At 45.2% G+C, this 21,289-nt stretch overlaps 1 protein-coding gene across 1 annotated transcript in view; it reads left to right on the top strand.

Moving 5' to 3' along the window:
• Positions 1 to 21,289, top strand: part of COL24A1 (collagen type XXIV alpha 1 chain) — a 333,005-nt gene that overhangs the window by 119,661 nt on the left and 192,055 nt on the right. The window contains exons 22-24 of the mRNA XM_061633547.1: positions 807 to 851; positions 19,014 to 19,067; positions 20,153 to 20,197. Coding sequence (XP_061489531.1) covers positions 807 to 851; positions 19,014 to 19,067; positions 20,153 to 20,197 — 144 coding nt within the window. The remainder of the gene's footprint in view (positions 1 to 806; positions 852 to 19,013; positions 19,068 to 20,152; positions 20,198 to 21,289) is intronic.

The following is a 21,289-nucleotide window of genomic DNA, read 5'->3' as shown; positions in this document are numbered from 1 at the left end:
GGCAGGTGTTGAGCAGAGGTTGCTACACATCACTGTGTCACTTATTTCTGTTATTTCCATGCACTGTTTAGATGAGCTGAATCTAGCAGCTTGCATAAATACTAACTTATTTAGTTTTGCATTCTGAAGAATTACGTGCATGCATAAATTGAAGGAAACCATATAAGTTGTGGAGTGCATACATTTTTTTCAACATAAGTATAGTTTTTAAAAGATATTAAAAGCAAAATATCTGATCAGGAAATAGGGGGGATATCTGAACATGGCCATTTAGTACAAGTAGCATCTATGGTCTGAAGGCATATGAGGCCACCACCTTGCTGAAGCTAAGCATGCCTGGGTCTGGCCAGTGCCTGGATGAGAGACTGCCTGGGAACCACATGTTTGCCCCCTTGGGTTCTATGATGAAAGAAAAGCAGGGTATAAATGCTGGGAGGAAGGGTGGGATATAAATTGAACAATAAATAAAATAAAATAAATAAAATGTAATAAACAAGCAAATAAATAAGTGATTGAATGAATATCTGTTTACTTGGAGCAGCCCAGTAAAAACACCTAATCAAATACTTGGTTTGTAAATTCTACATGATGGGTGTTATCATAGAGGTGGAGAACCATAGGTTTCTAAATGTTATCAGACTACAATTTCCATCATTAATGACCATAGGCCTTACTTTTTGGGAGCTGAGAGTCCAAAAACGTCTGGACAGCAATCAGTTCCTGTCTCTGCCATTTTGGATATATGACTCCTACTCATTAAGTGCAATTTTAAAATCTCTCTCATTGCTAACCTGATTTTATTTTAGGGCGAAGAAGGACCTGTTGGACCTATTGGAGGAGCTGGACCAAGAGTAAGTATGAAATTTAGAAGCTCTTGAAAGTGAAATTCTCCAGCTGTTTCCACTGTGGCTCACTGTTTGGTGTGGAAGTGGTAGGAGATATGAACTGAATTTCTGTCACTGACTTTGGTAAACCTTTCAGAAGGTCATCCTGTGTTGCTCAGTGGATAGACAGGAAACAGTAAACCCAACTTCAGATTCCAGCTTGGTTGTGTTGCTCGTTAGGTAGTCTTGGGTTTGACACTATCCCTACGCCTCCCTCCCTCACAGAGCTCTAAGCTCTTCAGAAGAAGGCTGGGATAGAAAAACTGCCAGGTAAGTCACTGTAGTCCAGCATTCTGTTCCATCAGTGGCCTGCCAGATGCCTCAAGGTCACTTATTGCATGTTACACTTATTGCATAGCATACAGCTAAGTCTCTTTGCTTTTCTTAAATTAATTACAAACATGTGCCTAGATTGTTATTGGGACTGCAGCATGCAGGAAGGTGAAGTTTATCTCTTCCTTACCCAGCTGTGACCCTCCTAAAAAAAGCCCTCTCATATGCACACACACACACACACACATGATTGATCGATCAATCAATCAATCAATCACTTAAACAATTAATTAAAGTATTTATATACCAGCATCTCATAAAATATCAGGGCAGTGTGTAACCATATGTAAACAATCAAGTATGAAGTACCAGTAATTATTAAACCATAAGGCTGAGTTTTTAAAAAAGCTGCTATTGTCCTCATTGCCACGTTTAGGGTGTTGCAGGTGGGAAGAAGGGATAATCACTGCTCCTTGTGTGCTGTGGTCCCAACAATGTGGCTGTAATTAATTTTAGAACAACAATAGATGGTCATTGCACACTACACATTAAGCATAATATGTACTTTGACCTTAGAAACTTAGAAAATAGGGAATAATGGAAACAGCCATCCCTTGATGTTTGTTGCCATCATCTGGTCATCAAAGGTGTACCATTCTATTGAAATGGGAATAGTATATTGCAAACAGCAGTATTTCATGTTTTCTGCTCCTTGCCTCTCTGCCTCTTGTGTAGAGATGTAAAATTTCTGGAAATTCTGAAGCCATGGAAAAAAACTTTTTTTCTGTTTTTTTTCCAGAAAAAAATAGAAATTTTCAGAAAAAAGGGGGGAAGTGCAATATTAGCACTTTTTACCTATTGAAAGTCACTTTGTTACTTCAGGAACATAAAATGTAATTATGTACAAGTTGGTTTGGCATAAAATTAACACATTTGGTATATTAAAAGAACATTTTATTCAAACAATTATTACAAATTGAATTTACTTTTTAAAATTTTTACTTTTTTTTAGTAACAAATGGATCTACAAGATCCTGAACTGTAAGGAACACCTGAACTGTAAGGAACCTCTTTCGTTTTGCCAGTTTATGAGGAGCAGGCAAAAAACAATTAAAAAAAACAAGAAACCATTAACATTAATAACAAAGAAAATTATTTATGTCTCCGCTAGTCCTCCACAGTGTCAAGCAGACATAAAGCATCCATTCCCATAAAAAGAACTGAGTAAAAGGGGGGACCAAGATTCAGTGAAACATTTTATTCATCATGCTAAAATAAAACATTCCATAATCCATTTTTTCTTCATTTTTTCCAATTTTTTTGGGGGGGGAACCAAGAACAGCTTTGGGGAAAATGCAAAAAAGACCCTATTTTTGTCCTGAATTTTTCCGGTTTTTCCCCAAGCCTTCACATCTCTACTCTTGTCTGAGGGCCAACGTTGACAGGACAGTGTTCATTCTCAGTAGCAACTGGCAGGTCCAGATTAGGACTACAGCATAGATATGTCTTTAGTCCTTTGCCTCCCCCGTGGGCCTGATCCACACAAACACACAGTTCCCATTTATGTTCAAATAATCAACCATACAATGGTTAATTGCAGGAATAATGTCACTTCTAGATTAACTCTGAGAAGGTACCAGATGGAAAACAATATATAAAGTGTTAAGGTTTATAGAGAAAGTTGAATTACATCCCTCTGTCTTGATTTGTCTATTTTATTTTATTTTTACTTTTTATGATACTCTACGGAAATATATACAACTAATTAAACATATTTTATATCCAAATGCTGTACTTGTTTGCTTTTTCCTCTAAAGACCCAGGATATATTTTTTAAAAAATATTGAGGCCCAAGCAAATGCTTTCACCAATTGCATTGAGAAATATCTTCCCAGTATAATCTCTTCTGTGCATACAGAAGAGGGTCACCATTACTGGTTTTGCAAACTTCTATCCATGCATTCCTCCCCTTCCTTTTGCCCTCCATGTTTTATTTATTCATCTTTCTAAAAATATTTCATGCAACAGATAAATATCCTGCTTGTTTAAATGATCATCACTAATTTCTAAGACCTGCTATCCTCTGCCATGTGTGCTTCTTCTGGCTTATGACTCCAGATGGTCTGAAACTGAAAACCCCAATCCTCCACTCAAAGAAAATTATGCAGATTTTAACCATTTAAGTGTGTATATATGATTTTGGATGTTTTTCCTAGCATGAAATTATTTCACATACCATCAATATTTTCTCACTTTTCTCATAAAATTCCAAAAAACCAAACACCTGCTGTTGCTTCCCTCAATTGAAGTTTCTTCCTTCTCCTCTCTGGTATTGTCTTTGCCTCTCTGTCTGCTTCTTGTAACTATCTCAGATTTTTGGAAGTTGCATATTGATAAGATGAGAGCCTCAATCAGAGAAGTGTCTTGATGCAAAATGTATTTCAGTTCAAGTTTAAGGCATCCACATTTTACTGTTATTTTACATTGAGAAGTCAATTTCCATGCCAAAAACCTTGAGTATGTTCCAGAATGCCATATTTTATATGTGAGAAGAGCGCAGATTGCATCTGTAGTTTCTACTGTGTGTAATCCAGCATATTCTCTGTTAGTCCAAGCCTCTTTTGTTCATATAAATAAAATAGCCTCTATATGTTTAGTTTTATATTCTAGCTAATCAACAGTGGCAAAGTTTAGCTAAGCATTGTTTTTACCATGCCATCGTAAGTCAGCTCAGTCTGTTGAATCATAGACACAATTTTTGTTAATTAAATAATGATCAACTTCCTATTCATTCTTTTTTGTTAAGATATTAGAACTTTAAAATGGGAAGGAACAATACATTTTTTGATTCCTCTTGACTGACACATAATGGAAATGGAATAAAAAACACCAAAATGAAAAAAACCTCTTACAGTAAATCATTATTTTATTTATATAGCACCATCAATGTATATGGTGCTTTACATGATAACATAGGCAAAAAGACAATTACTTGTTCCAAGCAGATTAATCCATAACTGGGAACCATACGTATACATGGCTTTCCTGTACAGTAGTGAAACAAATTATGGTTATGATTAACCAAATTTAGGGTTTGGACATAATGATAAACTGTGGTTAATAAAAACGGAAGTGAATTGTATCATCTTGCCCAAATGTATCTTGTCTATTTCTGCTGTTTTTCCCCTTGTATTTTATTTTACCGTTCATATTTCATGTTTATATTTCTAACTGTAAAAATCCAAAACCTTAAAAATATGAACGTTTTTAAAATGTGAAAGTAAAAAAGAAAAATTAAGTAATATAAGGATATATATCCCTAGCATGATGATTAGAATACATATTTAAGTGATGTTCTTCTTGTTGCAGCTGTATTCTTTGCAGCTACTTAATGTGTTGTATTTTAGTGGGTTTTTGCCCTTTTTGTTTAACTAATTAACCTAGTTGTCTTAGGTGAAGACAAATGTAACATTTGTAGAAATGTGGAACCATTATGGAAGAACCCCCTCTGTAATAATCTAAACACAAACTCTTAAAAGAAATGTTCAGCTAGTTTGCAAAAGAAGCTAGGAAGGGATGTAACTCAGTGGTACATGCTTCGTATGGAGAAGATCCCAGCATTTCTTGGTGGGGCAGGGAAAGATTATAGTCTGAAATCTTGGAGAGCAGCTGCCAGTCAGTGTAGTAAACAAAACCTATGTCTATACACCAATGGTTTTATTTGGTAGAAGACTGTTTCCTATGTTCCTGCGCTGGCTGTGCAGAAGCACCGGTTGGTATTATCAACTTGGCCTGTACAATCCCCAGAACAGTTTTTCACCTTTAAAAATGGATGGAGTTTTTTTTAATACAGACAGTGTGCTTGAAGCTTGGGGAGAAGGGGAAAATCTGGTGGCTAAGCTAGCATTCATTTCACGATATGCACATCTGTTGTTTCAGTTAAGAAACTGGGACTAAGCTGCACTCCCTCACAACTCACAGATGCACTCTGAGCTCCCTTTTTGTATTCTATCTGTCTTCACCCTTGGAAGTAGCATGAGTTAACAAACAAAATCCCCAAATCTTTAAGTTTAAGGCCTTTTAAGTTGAGACCTGTCCCGGTCTGTGTCTGTGTTAGAATTGCGTTTAATATGTTTTGTTTAATAATATGTTTTTAATCCTTTTTTTAAAAAAGATGTTTTTAAAGCTTTTTAAAAAAATGTTTTTAGTGTTGTTTTAATGTATTTTGAGGTCTTTTTATGATGTTTTAAAGTGTTTTTAGCGTTTCTGTTTGCCGCCCTGGGCTCCTGCTGGGAGGAAGGGTGGGATATAAATCAAATAAATAAAAATAAATAAATAAAATCTGTTTATGTGCATATATTCCCATTGTCAGTTACATCAGTGGGATTTAATGGGCAAGTGTGTTTTAACTAAGAACATAGGAACTGCTTTGTTGGATCAGACCAAAAACAGAACTTTCTATCTCCAAGACTGACCTACCAGAAACCTCAGTGAAGCTTACAAGCAGCACTTAAAGGAGTTTCCCTTGTTGTTTGTCCTTGATATCAACTTACCAAGTAGTCCAAGATCTAGCAAGATCTGAACAAGAAAGCTCTATTTTCCACAGGTAGCCTGCCATCAGATTGGGTACTACTGCCATCTAGCGTCCGAAGGCAAGAATGCACTAGAGTTAAAACCTGGGCCTCGGGCCCCTCCCACTCCAGTCTTCATTCTTGCCTTCGTCCGAGGCAGGTTAAATTGTTGGACAGAGCGATAGATAAGTCTTTATTCCTTCTTCCATTTCACCTTTTTTCACCTGTTTGTTTCCCTCTCCACGTTGATGTTCGGAGGGTGTGCAATTTTTTCTTATTTTTTCCTAGTATATTGTTCCTTATCTCTCCTTGGTGTTATTTTTTCCCCTTTTTGTTTTCCCGTTTGGGATTGTTTGGGGGTGCGTCGCTGAGGCTACTTAAGCGGCGGCTGCCGCTTTTTTGTCGGGTGGGGGTCCCGCGGCTGTGGATCCCCCCCCGCTCAGTTTCGGCTGCCTTTTCAACCCTCCTGGGGCCTTATTTCGCTGAGGCTGCGGCTCCCTCGCGGGCTTTCCACCCGTTCCCGCGCCCCAGGACAGCGTTTTTTGGCCTACGGCTGCTCTTTCAGCCCTCCTGAGGTCTTATTTAGGCAACCCCGATATCGTGGCCGCCATTTTGTTTTTTGCACTTTTAAAGTTTTTTTCCTTTCTGAGGCTTCTTGAGGCCCTATAAGGCAGCCTCTTGTCCCGGCTGCCTTCTCAGCCCTGTTGGGGCTTTATTTAGGCTTGGCTGCTTTTTCAGCCCTCCTGGGGTCTTACTTAGGCAACCCTGATATCGCAGCCACCATTTTGTTTTTTGCACTTTTAAAGTTTTTTCCTTTCTGAGGCTTCTTGAGGCCCTATAAGGCAGCCTCTTGTCCCAACTGCCTTCTCAGCCCTGTTGGGGCTTTATTTAGGCTCAGCTGCTTTTTTTCAGCCCTCCTGGGGTCTTATTTAGGCAACCCCGATATCGCGGCCGCCATTTTGTTTTTTGCATTTTTGAAGTTTTTTCCTTTCTGAGGCTTCTTGAGGCCCTATAAGGCAGCGTTTCGTCCCGGCTGCTCTCTCAGCCCTGTTGGGCCTTAATTTAGGCTCCCCTATTCTAAAGTATTTCTGCATGTGAGACCTGTGTCTTTAGAATGACCTATAGTCAAGAGATACCACACCTTCCCCATTGTGTGTATCCCCTTATGTGCACCACTACTTGAGGCTTAGTTTTCATCAGTGCACTTTGGCGGTACCGCACCTTCCCCATTGTGTGCGTGTATCTAGCCCTGGCCACGCTGCGCTTTTTAAAGAAAAGCATCTTTTTTTCCTGGCAGTGTAATTAGCGGTCTCGCACCTTCCCCATTGTGTGCGTGTGTCGGGAGGATGAGCTGGGCTCCTGGGGGGTTGTCAGAAGAGGATTCAAATGGCTGGCAGAGGGAGGAGGGAGGAACTTACCCTCTGTGGAGCGAAGCCGAAACAGAGGACATGCCAGAGATAGGGTCGCCTAGCAACGGGGAGCCTGAGAGCCTTGAAGTTTTAGAATCCCCCCCAGACATTCCCAGGCCCTCCCTTCTCCGCAGCTCAGAGCAAGAGGGAGGGCTGATCACAGCAGAAAGGCGGAGAGATGGTTTACCCTCAGCTGCTCCTTTATCACCCATAGGGGAATCGGACACTTCAGAAGAGGAGGAGGTGATGCCTCCCCCCTCACCACGCACACGCAGACGGTTGAAAAGACAGGAGAGAAGGGGGGGAAGGCGGGCAGTACCTGAGGGGGAGTTAAGGAGGAGCGAAAGGTTGCACGCCCGTTTAGCCCCTTCTTAAAGAACAGGCGGGAAGCAGCCCCTTGCTCTGTCAACTTTCTCCCAATGTCGCAGGACCTGTATCCCTGTATTGCTTCATGAGAAAGCGCAGTCTTTGTTGGACATTACTCTAATAAAACACGAATTAACTACAACCTCTGGTCTGGTTCCTGAGTCGCATCCTGGGCCTGACAGGTTGACAGAGCCACCTAAATCACCCTCAACGCTCTCTTCACTTGACTGGGACAAGATGTCAAAGGGAGCAGCGGGGGGGACGAACCCCACTTCTGAGACGGAAGAAGTGAAACTCTTGAGGACTAAGGTAGCTGAATTGCAGACGGATGTCCAAGCCCTGCTAGCAGCAGTCAAGGCACTGAAGACGGATAATCAAACCTTGAAGGCCACGATAGACCAGATGCAAACAGCCCCTCCAGCTGCCGCAGTAAAGGTTCCCATTGGATTGCCCCCAAAATACGCGGGACAAAGTGATCAGTTGGCAACTTTCGTGGCTCAATGTGAGTTATATCTGGATGTCAGGCACATGGAGTTTCCAGACGATGGGGCTAAAGTGGCCTTCGTGATTAGCCTCCTGGAGGGAGAAGCTGCAAAATGGGTGACTCCGTATCTCGTGAGAAAAGATACTGTCTTAAGAAGGTACAGAGGATTTATACAGGAGATGACCGAGATGTTCCAAGACCCGCAAAGAGCTGAAACAGTAGCGCGGCAACTAGGCGCTCTGAAGCAAGCTAAAGGGACTGTTTCCGAGTACACTAACGCTTTTAAAATTCTGTCCCAGGAAACTGGTTACAATGACGCCGCCCTGATGTTTATGTACCGGAGTGGATTAAATGCTGAAATCCTGGATGAGTTGGCCAGGACCTCCCCCCCCGCTGACCTACCAGGGCTCATCCGGCTATGCCTACAGATAGATCACCGGATGGAAGGAAGGCGCCTGGAAAGGAAGCAGGAGGTCCCGAGATACTCAGCCTCGGCATCTCGCAGCAAGACCCTTCCCTCTGCAGGAATGGCAGGTAATGCAGCTGAAGGACAGGGAGGGGCTAGGCCAAGACTGTCGGAAGAAGAAAAGGAAAGACGCCGCCGAGAACGTTTATGCTTTTATTGTTCAAAGCCGGGCCACGTGGCCAGAGACTGTGGACTAAAAGGGGGGAAAGCTGAGCCGTCGGGAAACTAGAACACCCAGTCCACGTGCAGGCCGGTGGACTGGGGCAGCGTTGTATAAAGGCCCCCCAACGATCCAACCTCCCTCAAAGTGGGTGTTGGTCTTGCCTATTCGGATTACAACTTCCAGAGGAGTGGTGTTTAATTCCACTGCCTTAATTGACAGTGGAGCCTCCACAAATTTTATTGATGTAAAGTTAGTCAAGCGTCATGGAATTTCCCGGTGGAAACTGAACGCTCCCCTAGCTGTGGAGACTATCGATGGGAGACCCCTGAAGTCAGGAGGGGTGATACAAGCCACAGAGGAAGTGAAACTTCAAATCCCCAGGCACGAAGAGTTCATTTCGCTATACGTGTCAGATCTCTCGAACTTTGAGGTGATTCTGGGAATGCCCTGGCTAGCAAAGCATGAACCCACAATAAGTTGGAAGGAGGCGGTGGTGTGGTTCACCTCACAATATTGCCAGGAGAACTGTCAACCTGAAGGAATCAAGAACACCTTAGCGGGGGCAGTGCAAGAGATCGAGCAAGTGACCCTGCCGCCAAAGTATGAAGAATTCAAAGATGTGTTTGATGAAAAGGAGGCAGAGACTTTACCCCCCCACCGCCCTTATGACTGTGCGATTGATCTAGTGCCAGGAGCCAGCATTCCATCAGGGAGAATCTACTCTCTCACAGAGAATGAGAGGGAGGCCCTGAAGGAATTCCTGGATAAAAACCTGAGGCGAGGATTCATACGCCCCTCACAATCCCCTGCTGGAGCGCCACTATTGTTTGTGAAAAAGAAGGGGGGGGAACTCAGACCCTGTAACGACTATCGCGCATTGAACCAGATCACCATCCCCAACAGCTACCCGCTGCCCCTGATCTCAGAGTTGTTGGACCGACTGCGCTCTGCAAAAATCTTCATGAAGTTGGATTTGAGAGGAGCGTACAATCTGATCAGAATGAAGCAGGGAGATGAATGGAAAACAGGGTTCTTGACCGTTTACGGACAGTATGAATACCTGGTCAGGCTATTCGGACTTTGTGGAAGTCCAGGAATTTTTCAAAAATTCATGAACGACGTGTTTAGAGACTTGTTGGACACGTATGTAATCTGTTACTTAGATGATATCCTGGTGTTCTCAAAGAACCAGGAAGACCACGACCAGCATGTGAAGACGGTGTTGCAGAGACTGAGAGAAAATCACCTGTATGCTAAATTAGAGAAATGTGGATTTGACCTCAAGTCTCTAGACTTCCTTGGATATCGAATCTCAGCGGAAGGCGTGGAGATGGACCCAGGGAAAGTAAGCTGTATATTGGACTGGGGCCAACCTGTCACCAAAAAGGATGTACAACGGTTTTTGGGGTTTGCCAATTATTACAGAAAGTTCATTCCAGGGTTTTCCAAATTGACAGCTCCTCTGACTGACTGTTTAAGGGGAAAGAAGTTTCAATGGACAGAGAACGCCACCCAGGCCTTTGAAGAGCTGAAGAGAAGGTTCGCTTCCGAGCCCATTCTGCACTTTGCTGACCCGACCCGCCCTTTCATCGTGGAAGCAGATGCTTCAGATTTTGCTATCGGGGGGGGGGGTCCTTCTGCAATTAGACCAAGAAGGAAAGGAGCTGCACCCCTGTGCGTACTTCTCTCGGAAGTTAAAGCCTGCAGAGAAGAATTACACAGTTTGGGAGAAGGAGCTGCTGGCCATCAAGGACTCTTTTGAAAACTGGAGACAATACCTAGAGGGGGCCCCTCATCAGATCGAAGTGCGCTCCGACCACAAGAACCTGGAAAGCCTCCAAACTGCCAGAAAGCTGAACCAGAGACAAATAAGATGGTCCCAGTTCTTCACCAGGTTTAACTTCAAGATCACTTACCAAGCCCAAGCCAAAAACCAGAGAGCTGATGCCTTATCCAGACAGCCACAGTACAAAGAAAGTGAATCCGAGGACCAGCCTCAGTACGTGATCCCGCCAGAGAAATTAATGCTGGGATCATGCCAGTCTTCGTGGGAAGAGGAACTCAAAAAGGCACAACAAGAAGATGCAGACGTACTAAAATATGGGCAGGAGACGGGACAAAGTCAAGACTCAGAAGTAACCTTTCACTGGAGGAATGGACTATTATGGTTCAAAACAGCCAGATATGTGCCAGAAGGAGAATTAAGGCTCAGAATCCTACGCCAGTGCCATGATTCCATCACAGCGGGACACTTTGGGATTTACAAGACCATTCAGAACGTGGCCAAGGACTTCTGGTGGCCTAAAATGGGTAGGGATATTGAAAGCTATGTAAAGTCCTCTTCTGTCTGTCTGTGGACAAAAACACAAACAGGAAAACCAGCAGGACTGTTACAACCGCTACCTGTCCCACATGAACCCTGGAAGGATCTCTCCATGGATTTTATAACTGATCTACCCAAATCCCAAGGAATGACAGCCGTTTTAGTCGTGGTAGATCTACTCACCAAAATGGCGCATTTCCTCCCTTGTGCAGGGACCTTAGAGGCTAAGGAAACGGCCAAGTTATTCATCAAAGAAGTCTACCGACTGCATGGGTTGCCAAACTGTGTAGTCTCAGACCGAGGAACTCAGTTCACAGCCAAATTTTGGAGAGCAATGTGGAAACAGTTGCAGACGGAATTAAAACTCTCCTCCGCCCATCACCCCCAGACAGATGGGCAAACGGAACGCTTGAACGCCGTTTTGGAAAGATATTTAAGAAGTTATGTGTCCTATCAACAGACTGACTGGGTATCATATTTGCATTTTGCAGAGTTCGCCTACAACAATTCTCTACACTCCAGCACTCAACAAACCCCGTTCTTCGCGAATTATGGATTCCATCCTAAAGTCTTTCCAAGCAGCTCAGAAGGAATGCTGGTACCGGCAGCTGAGGACTTCCTAAAAGAATTGCAAGTGGCGCAACAAACACTGAAACAGCAGTTAAACGAAGCTAAAACAGAGTACAAGCGAGTTGCTGACCTGCACAGGAAGGAGCCCCCCCCCCTTCAACCAGGAGACCAGGTATGGCTGTCCACCCGTTTCCTCCAGATGCCGGGCAAATGTAGAAAATTACAAGACAAGAGGGTGGGTCCTTTTGAAATAGAAACTCAAATTAATCCCGTGGCGTACCGGCTGAAGCTACCTGACACGTTTAAAATACATCCTGTGTTTCATCGATCCCTCTTGACGAAAGCTGCCCCTCCCAGTGAGTTACAGCCGGAGGAGCCTCCTGGGTCCCCACTCCTGATAAATGAGCAGCTTGAGTTTGAAGTTGAGGAAATCTTGGATTCCAGGATCAGACGCCACAAGCTGCAGTATTTGATTCACTGGAAGGGCTATGGAGTGGCTGACAGATCATGGGAAAATGCAGATGATGTGCATGCTCCAGAGTTAGTAAAACTTTTCCATCAACGTTTTCCTCACCGCCCCAAGCCAGACAGGGGGAGGGGGGCACAGCTTGAGAAGGGGGATGGTGTCGGGAGGATGAGCTGGGCTCCTGGGGGGTTGTCAGAAGAGGATTCAAATGGCTGGCAGAGGGAGGAGGGAGGAACTTACCCTCTGTGGAGCGAAGCCGAAACAGAGGACATGCCAGAGATAGGGTCGCCTAGCAACGGGGAGCCTGAGAGCCTTGAAGTTTTAGAATCCCCCCCAGACATTCCCAGGCCCTCCCTTCTCCGCAGCTCAGAGCAAGAGGGAGGGCTGATCACAGCAGAAAGGCGGAGAGATGGTTTACCCTCAGCTGCTCCTTTATCACCCATAGGGGAATCGGACACTTCAGAAGAGGAGGAGGTGATGCCTCCCCCCTCACCACGCACACGCAGACGGTTGAAAAGACAGGAGAGAAGGGGGGAAGGCGGGCAGTACCTGAGGGGGAGTTAAGGAGGAGCGAAAGGTTGCGCGCCCGTTTAGCCCCTTCTTAAAGAACAGGCGGGAAGCAGCCCCTTGCTCTGTCAACTTTCTCCCAATGTCGCAGAACCTGTATCCTTGTATTGCTTCATGAGAAAGCGCAGTCTTTGTTGGACATTACTCTAATAAAACACGAATTAACTACAACCTCTGGTCTGGTTCCTGAGTCGCATCCTGGGCCTGACAGCGTGTACTTAGCTAGTGGCCAATAATACACCTCGACTTCTCACTTACTTTTTGGAGTCCTGATTGTTTAGTGGGGCGCTTGATATTGGTGGGCGTACATCCACGATCTCAGCACCTTCCCCATTGTGTGCGTGATCCAGACTTTGACATGGCAGAACAGAACCCAGAGGTGCCACAAGCGTCTAAAGCAGGTCGTCAGGGCATCGCTTCATCTCTACGCAAGCCACCAAAACACAAGCCCACTAAAGCCTTAGCCAAGACTAAACACCTGTCTGGCCACGGGCCGCCCAAGAGGGCACGCTACGTTGCACCCCCGCTCCCAGAGAAGCCTCTGCATGCAGCAGTGCCTGCGCTCTTTTAGTCTCCTTCTGAGTCCTCAGAGGATGAGTTTGAAGGCTTCCCCAGCCAAACCCCTCGCCAATCTGACCTGACTCCACCTGTGCAGCCTCATGCGCCTCCACAGGAACATACTCTACCCGCATCTCCACCTGCAGGGATACAGCTGACTCCAGATTTTCTGCTACAGTTACGAGAGATGCTTGGGTGCCTATATCAACCTCAGCCTCCACCTCATGTATCCTCTCAGCCTGAAGTTTCGCGGCAGTCTACCTCTGCAAGACTACTGAGCTGCCATGATGATGCCCCGCTACCCTCACCTAACCCATTTGATGTGGTCAGGGGCAGAGTGGGCATGGAATCCTCACAGATGGAGGACTACTTAAACCTTTTCCAGGCTGACCCTGATGAATGGAGTGGAGAATCTGACCCAGATGAGGACTACTCTTACCGCCTTTTCAACCCGGCAGACATCATTCCTCTGCCTCGCAGAGTAATGGACACCCTCGGCATTCAACCAGAACAAACACCACCGGTTGCCCCTCCGGTGAAGGGTGCCAGAGTCCTCAAGTCGCCTAGATCAGTGGATCATTTTATCCCTGTGCCAGATCCCATTAACAAGCTGGCCAGAGAAGAATGGGCCCGCCCTCTACGTCCGCGCCGTTCCTCCACTTTGGCCAACAAGCTGTATACCCTGGCCCCGGACTTCATGTCATTCCTGAACGTCCCGGGGGTGGACCAACCCATTTCCAATCTCGTGTCTCAGTCTCTCCTCCCGAAAAAAGGAGACTCCCAGTTCAAGGATCCCTCGGAGAGGCAGCTCGACTTTGTCCTCCGAAAGATCCACGAGGCATCCGCCCATTCCATCCGGGCCTCTGCTGCCGCCTCCATCTTCTCACGGGCCTCCATGATGTGGCTAGATGACCTTCTGGACGACCCTAACCCAGATCCCACCAAGCTACAGAAGGGTCTACTCAAGGTACACAAGACTGCTGCATTTGTGGCTGATGCCACGTTAGACGCAACCCACCAAGGTGCACGGGCTCTGGCGGCTGGCATTGTTGCTTGTCGAACCCTATGGCTTCAACATTGGGACGCTGACTCTACCGCCAGAACTTGTCCATGGCCCCATACTCGGGCGCTATGCTCTTTGGCGACGACGCACTTAAAGCTGTCCTGGTCGATCCCAAGGACAATCGTAAGCCTGCCTTAGCCACAGTCAGAAGAGACGACCGCAGACCATTTCGGCGGTTTACTCCTTACCGCTCCTTCCAGCCCTTTCGGAGAGGACGACCTGGTGGACGAGGACGGGATACCAGGCCTACAGATTTCCATCCCTCCAGGGCACCCTGGCCCAGACAACGTTTCCAGCCCAGAGCCCAATACCAAGGCAGGCAAGCCGCTTCAGCCTCTTACGGCAGAGGAGCCCGTCAGCGCAGGCAGTTCTGACACTTTTCCCATTGGAGGCAGACTCTCCTTCTTCTCCAGCTCCTGGCTCACTCTGACACAAATCTCTTGGGTCAGGGCAATCTTCACCCAGGGGTACAACATAGAGTTTTGGAGGAAACCCCCGGACAGATTTTGCCTCTCCCCCGTCTCCAAGTCATGCAGGGCGGCTATGCAGGATGCCCTACGCCATCTTCTAAACATAGCTGCTATAGAGACAGTACCTCCATCCGAAAGGCTGCAAGGCGTGTACTCCGTCCTCTTCACGGTCCCCAAGCGAGATTCCTCATGGAGGGCGGTCCTAGACCTCAAGTTTCTCAACCGCTTTGTCAAGTACCGCCGCTTCAAGATGGAGTCTCTGGCGTCTATTGTGGAAGCTCTACAACAAGGGGATTTCCTAGCGTCCATCGACCTGAAGGACGCGTATTTACACATTCCAATTTGCTCAGATCACAGAAGATTCCTGAGATTTGCACTAGGCCACCACCATTTCCAATACCGTGCCATGCCATTTGGCCTCTCCTCGGCTCCTCGAGTATTCACCAAGGTGATGGCCACCATGGTGGAATCTCTTCGCCTACAGGGGGTTCACATTTACGCCTATCTCAATGATCTCCTCCTTCGAGCATGCTCCCGGGACCTGGCCAACAGACAACTCCAGTTCACCCTAGATGCCCTAGACGCTCACAGCTGGCTGATCAATGCCGAAAAGAGTCACCTGCAGCCAACCCAACGCCTCCAGCACCTGGGGGCTATACTGGACACCTCTTTAGTCATGTTTTTCCTGTCCCCAGATCGTATTGCCTCCATCACAACCATGGCAACCTTACTGATACATCGCTCAAGGGCAGATGTCATGCTCCTGGCGCAGTTCCTAGGGTCAATGATTTCCACAATTCACATCGTCCCGTGGGCTCGACATCATTCGAGACCTCTACAATGGGCCCTCCTACCTCTTCAGGCAGACATCACCAAGTCCAACCATCGTGTGATTCCGCTGGACCCATCGTTGAAGGAATCACTCCGCTGGTGTGTAGCGACAACCCACCTCAGCAAGGGGATGCCTTTTCTGGACCCAGCCAGAGTCCTAATCACCACAGACACCAGTCTGTCCGGCTGGGGAGCCCATTGCAACTCCACCTTCGTTCAGGGCGTGTGGTCCACTCGACCTAAATCACAACATAAACTGGCTGGAGCTCAGAGCTGCTCATCTGGCCCTTCGACACTTCCAGCCTCTGTTCTCTCTACAACACGTCTTCATCCGTACGGACAACGTTTGCGTGAAATCTCATATCAACAGACAGGGGGGTACCAGGTCCAGGGTTCTACAGGAAGAGGCGACCCGAATCTTCGACTGGGCCGAGAACCATCTATTGTCGTTACGAGCAGAACATCTCAGCGGGGCTCTAAACGTGACCGCCGATTGGCTCAGCAGGCAACAGGTCAACCCGGGGGAATGGAAGCTTCATCCGACAGTGTTCCGCCTTCTCCAGCTCCGGTTTGGCCCCCTCTCGGTGGACCTCTTTGCTTCCAGTCACAACTGCCAGCTGCCTCGTTACTTCTCGAGGTACCTAGAGCCGAGGGCAGAAGCAGTGGATGCGCTGACGACACCATGGCCAGACGGGCTTCTGTATGCCTTCCCCCCGATATCCCTCCTGGGCAGGACGTTGACGAAACTCCGACAAGAAGGGACTTGGATTCTTCTAATAGCACCATACTGGCCTCGCAGACCTTGGTTCTCGGACCTTCTCTCAATGTCAGTTGTGGACCCCTGGACCCTCCCGTTCAGGCCGGACCTTCTCACCCAGGGACCAGTTTGGCATCCAGACCTGATCTGGCTGAGCCTGACGGCCTGGCTTTTGAACGGACGCAGTTGAATACTGCTGGACTTTCTCAGGGGGTGATAGACACTATCTTAGCATCAAGACGACCGTCAACTACTCGCATTTACCAGAGTACTTGGCGTGCCTTCTCCAGCTGGTGCACTTCCGAGGGTTTTTCAGCACCTCACGCCACTGTGCAGCATGTTCTACAGTTCCTATACAGAGGTTTGACATTGGGACTCCGACCAAACACTCTGCATCGCCATGCCTCCACCATCTCCTCAATCTTATCCGTTTCCTCATCGGCCGCCCCCCTGGGAGCTCACCCGCTCATCAAACGTTTTTTAAGAGGGGCTGCCCGCCTTTCTCCGCCTGTACGCCACCATTTTCCTTCCTGGAACCTCTCTAAGGTCTTGCAAGCCTTACAGCGCTCTCCGTTTGAGCCCCTTGCTTCAGTACCCCTCATACTGTTATCTTACAAAGTTCTTTTTCTCATTGCTATTACTTCTGCAAGAAGAATTTCAGAGCTACATGCCTTATCATCGGCCCATCACCTCTGCGTGTTTCATAAGGACTCAGTAATTCTGAGGGTTGACCCATCCTTCTGTCCAAAGGTCACCTCAGTATTCCACTGTGGCCAGGATATTATACTTCCTTCATTCTGCCCAAAGCCGGTCCATCCCCTCGAAAAGGCCTGGCATTCGCTGGATGTTAGGAGAGCACTCAAGGTTTATCTCTCTCGCACCCAAGACATCAGGCAGACAGAAGCATTATTTGTATCCTTTCACCCTAGGTCTTTGGGGAAAAAGGTTTCTAAATCCACTTTGTCCTGTTGGCTACGTGCCTGTATTTCTATCGCATATCAGTCTCTTAATCTGCCAGTGCCGTCTAACATCACGGCTCATTCCACCAGGTCAGCTGCCGCTACGGCGGCATTCCTAACTAATGCTCCTCTTGCTGACATATGTAGGGCGGCAGTATGGGCTACCCCTAACTCCTTCGTGAAGCATTATAAGATTGATCGCTATGCTTCGGCTGATGCCTCCTTCGGGAGACGTGTCCTTCAACATGTCCTTTCTGATTCGTAAGCTGTTTGTAGTCCCTCCCTATTAAGGGGCTGCGTTGGTACATCCCAATCTGATGGCAGGCTACCTGTGGAAAATGGTCCATTGGACTCACCTGAAGGGTGATTTTCACAGGTACGCCTGCCATCACGTCCCTCCCTTGTGGGGGATTTCTAGATAAATTATGCTATAAGTTTAGTGCTCTGTTCTGTTCTCACTTAGTTAAAACCTGTGTTTTTGGTAGCAAGTTCTATGATGTTTCCTGTTCCGATTTTCCTACCTCTATTTTCCTTGCTGCTGCGGCCTTTGGCCTTTAGTTCCTTTCAGATATACCACTTCGGACTCGTCGCAAATGAAGACTGGAGTGGGAGGGGCCCGAGGCCCAGGTTTTAACTCTAGTGCATTCTTGCCTTCGGACGCTAGATGGCAGTAGTACCCAATCTGATGGCAGGTGTACCTGTGAAAATCACCCTTCAGGTGAGTCCAATGGACCATTTTTGCTACAATGGCTTATAACTATTTAGGGCCATAATTATAAACCTCAAAATCTGAAATACTGAGTAAAAGAATTAGCCAAGGAAAAATGAAACAGTAGGTGGTTGAGTAAACTTGATGTTAAGCGGATTATTCACTACTTCATAGCATTTTATCTGATGGCTTAATTCCTTTAAGTCAGCAATTTCCTTTTCTTTGTTTTCTCAGTATGTGTCTTTAGCCTGATCCAAAACACATTTACTTGGAATCCTGTCCTATTATGTTCAGTGGACATTTATTCCAAATAAGTATTCTTGGAGTCAACAACCGTTAAATCAGATACTTTATTATTTTTTGAATGTTCTATGAGCTGCTGTTGTGGGTTTTTTGGCCAATCTGTGAGTTCTTGGTAGCAGCAGATTTCCAAAATTGTTAAAGCAAGTGTCTGCTACAACAGAGCTCCATTTTAACCATAATTACGGTCCAACATGCACATTGTGCACAGCTACATGTGTAATTTCCCTGATTTATTTTTTAATTAACAACACTGACAGGAAAGTGGAGTCATGAGTTGAGAGCCTGTGTGATAGAGCTTAAACCTTTCTCCTTGGGCCACTCAAAATTATAAAACACGCTCTATCCCTTCTGTATCCTTGTATCCTATCACCTGGGGATTGGTTTTGAACAGAAAAATGACTAGCAGGAAAAGGTTACGCACCTTCTTTGTGCCCACACCTACTCCACTCCTGATCGTATTCTCCCCACTACCATTTTGTTTCAGAGGAAAAACAGAGTGAGAGGAAAATTGCACATAATTGTAAGTAATTTAGGGTTGTATTAAAAAAAACCTATTGCTGCAAAGACTTCCACCTGCTCCAGAGGATTGGTGAACCCCCAAAACAGATTTTGTGCAGGGGTACATAAAAAGAGTAGAGGGAGAGACAGTCCTGTTGCACAGGTGGAAGTCCTTGTGCTAATGGGACTACTTCACTGGATACAACCCATATAATATCATCCTTAGTCATGCAGATATTTTGTGTCAGGCATGAGGCAACTCCGGTGCATTTCATGATTCAAAAACCATTCCAAAGCAGAGGTGTTTGTTTATTTGAATATAGGGCAAGCCTGGTCGGAAAGGTTATGCAGGTGAACCAGGACCAGAAGGCCTGAAGGTAGGACTGACTTTTTTTCTGATATTTACTCTTGTAAGGAATCTGTTTTTTTGGTGTGTGCATATAGCATATTGTTTTCGGATAATACTAGATGATATTCAGTCAGAGATGGAGACTGAAAGGTGTTAAAAACAAGTGTAATGTGGAGTGGCGCATCCTTAGCAACTGCAAAGAGAGATTCTCTTCTGTCAGATGAGCTGCAGCCTTTCCTCAACTTGTTACTGATTTGCATGCCAACCCTATCTAAAGTAATTACAGTAGCTGAGTATCACAGTTATAAAGGCATGAATCTGCAAGAAAGGGTCTTAGACTTCTCAAGTGAAGCTGATGGAATGGAGTCCTGGACACTACCTCTTATCTAAGCTCAACAATGAATCCAGGATTGCATGCAGAGAAGTGAGATGGCAAACAAAAAGGGAAGGCTAAAGAGAAATGTAGTCCATAGTGGGTCACTAGTGGGAGAAAGCATTTATTTATATATAAGAACATGGATAATGGTGATGTTCTAGCAGTCTGATTCTAAATAGTTATTTTTATTGTTTTTTATTTTCTTATGAAGATAACTAATTTTTATAATTGTGTAATTTTAATGTTTGGAGCTTCCCCCAAATGACCTGGAGGTCTTACCTGGATGGGTGTATGAATGGTGCACATGGGTCTGTTTGTGAATAACGTCTAGTGTTGTTTGATGTGCACATATCTGTAGGCCACTGAATATGGAGGGAAGAGGGCTCCTAAGTTGGTACCCTCCCAAGCACACAGCTGCATCAGTTTCTGAATCACCTAACTATATGAATGTATTAAATTCTTCTTGGAGATAAAACTAGTCAACCCCATCCCCCAAATAATCATGAATACATTATGCTTTTAAAAAGAGCTCGGGCCAATTAAAATTATTATAAAATGGAAGAAAATTGGTTTATTATGGCAAACTTGTACAAAGTATGAATATTGGAGAAGCAAATACTTTATGCTATGTATTGATAGACTGATATAGTAGAGAAAATATATTAAGTTGTTTGGAGTAGATAAAATTTCCTCTGTTAAAATGGAATTGTGTACTAAATTGCTTTTTAAATTCACAGGGAGAAACAGGGGATCAAGGAATACTTGGGAAAACTGGCGAAACAGTAAGAATAAACTATTTTTTATTTACAATATGAGATCTTTTTATTTATCATTAGAATTCTCTCCCTCTCCCTCTCTCTCTCTCAAACACACATACATTTCGTAATGACCACCATGAGTAATTATGGTAAATAATGATGCTGTGGGAAAGAACTTGACAAGGGGCTGCAGTGTTCAGTGGCACCCCAATCTCACATTCCACCCTCAGCAAGCAGGGTTAAACTCCCTCTACTAATCTGTTGCAATCTCAGTAATTATGACCCCTTCCCAGGAGCTGTTATTTGCATTTTAAAAACATGCATGTAATGACATACGTACTTTGGTCTATCTAAATGATACAGAGGATATGAAGGCACTCACTATGTCCATGCACACATTATTAGGGCCTCTTTGATCTCTTTTCACAGAATCTATGGAAGCACTTCCTGTCACTAGTTAACATATGTACATATCTTTTTTTGTAGATGTACTTTACTTCACCTTCATGCACTGTCTATTAACAGTAGCACTTCTATGAATTCTGTAAAAAATATTCCAGTATTTATTGAATAGCACATCTGTTTTTGAACCATAGTTTTTCACAAAGTTTTCTCCAAATCATTATTTTCCTGATTTAGACATCATGGAAAACTTTGACTTGTAGAAAAAAATGAAGCAAAGGAAGGGATTTGGATGAAGGGAACCCGAAGGGATGAGGAGAAGGCAAGAGGGAGGGCTTTACTATGGAGGCTGTTTATGATAACCAAGGATGGCTTGGCTATTATGTCTGAACTGAGTTTTTAAGATACCCCTATTCTCTTTTCTTGTCCCTTGATTTCAGTTAGCTGAAGTTGTATGGTGCCTACATACAGTGACTCTGATCCAGAAAGGCATAAGATAAAAACCTTATATTAGTGTGTGTTTTTAGTTTCTCTCTTTCTTTTAAAAAGACATCATCTCACCTATCAGAAGCTGCTTTTGAAACCTTTAGCGTTGTAAGGTCAGGTTGTGGCTTGGGTGTTAGAACATTTGCTCTAGCACTAATGCACTCAGTCACGCATATGTATTGGCTAACCGGCTAATGGAATTTGCCATTCTTCTCTAGGACCTTTACT

This window comes from Rhineura floridana, chromosome 6 (assembly GCF_030035675.1).
Source record: "Rhineura floridana isolate rRhiFlo1 chromosome 6, rRhiFlo1.hap2, whole genome shotgun sequence".
Classification (NCBI taxonomy): domain Eukaryota; kingdom Metazoa; phylum Chordata; class Lepidosauria; order Squamata; family Rhineuridae; genus Rhineura; species Rhineura floridana.
The sequence above is the reverse complement of the archived record's forward strand: the minus strand, read 5'-3'. Positions and strand labels throughout refer to the sequence as shown.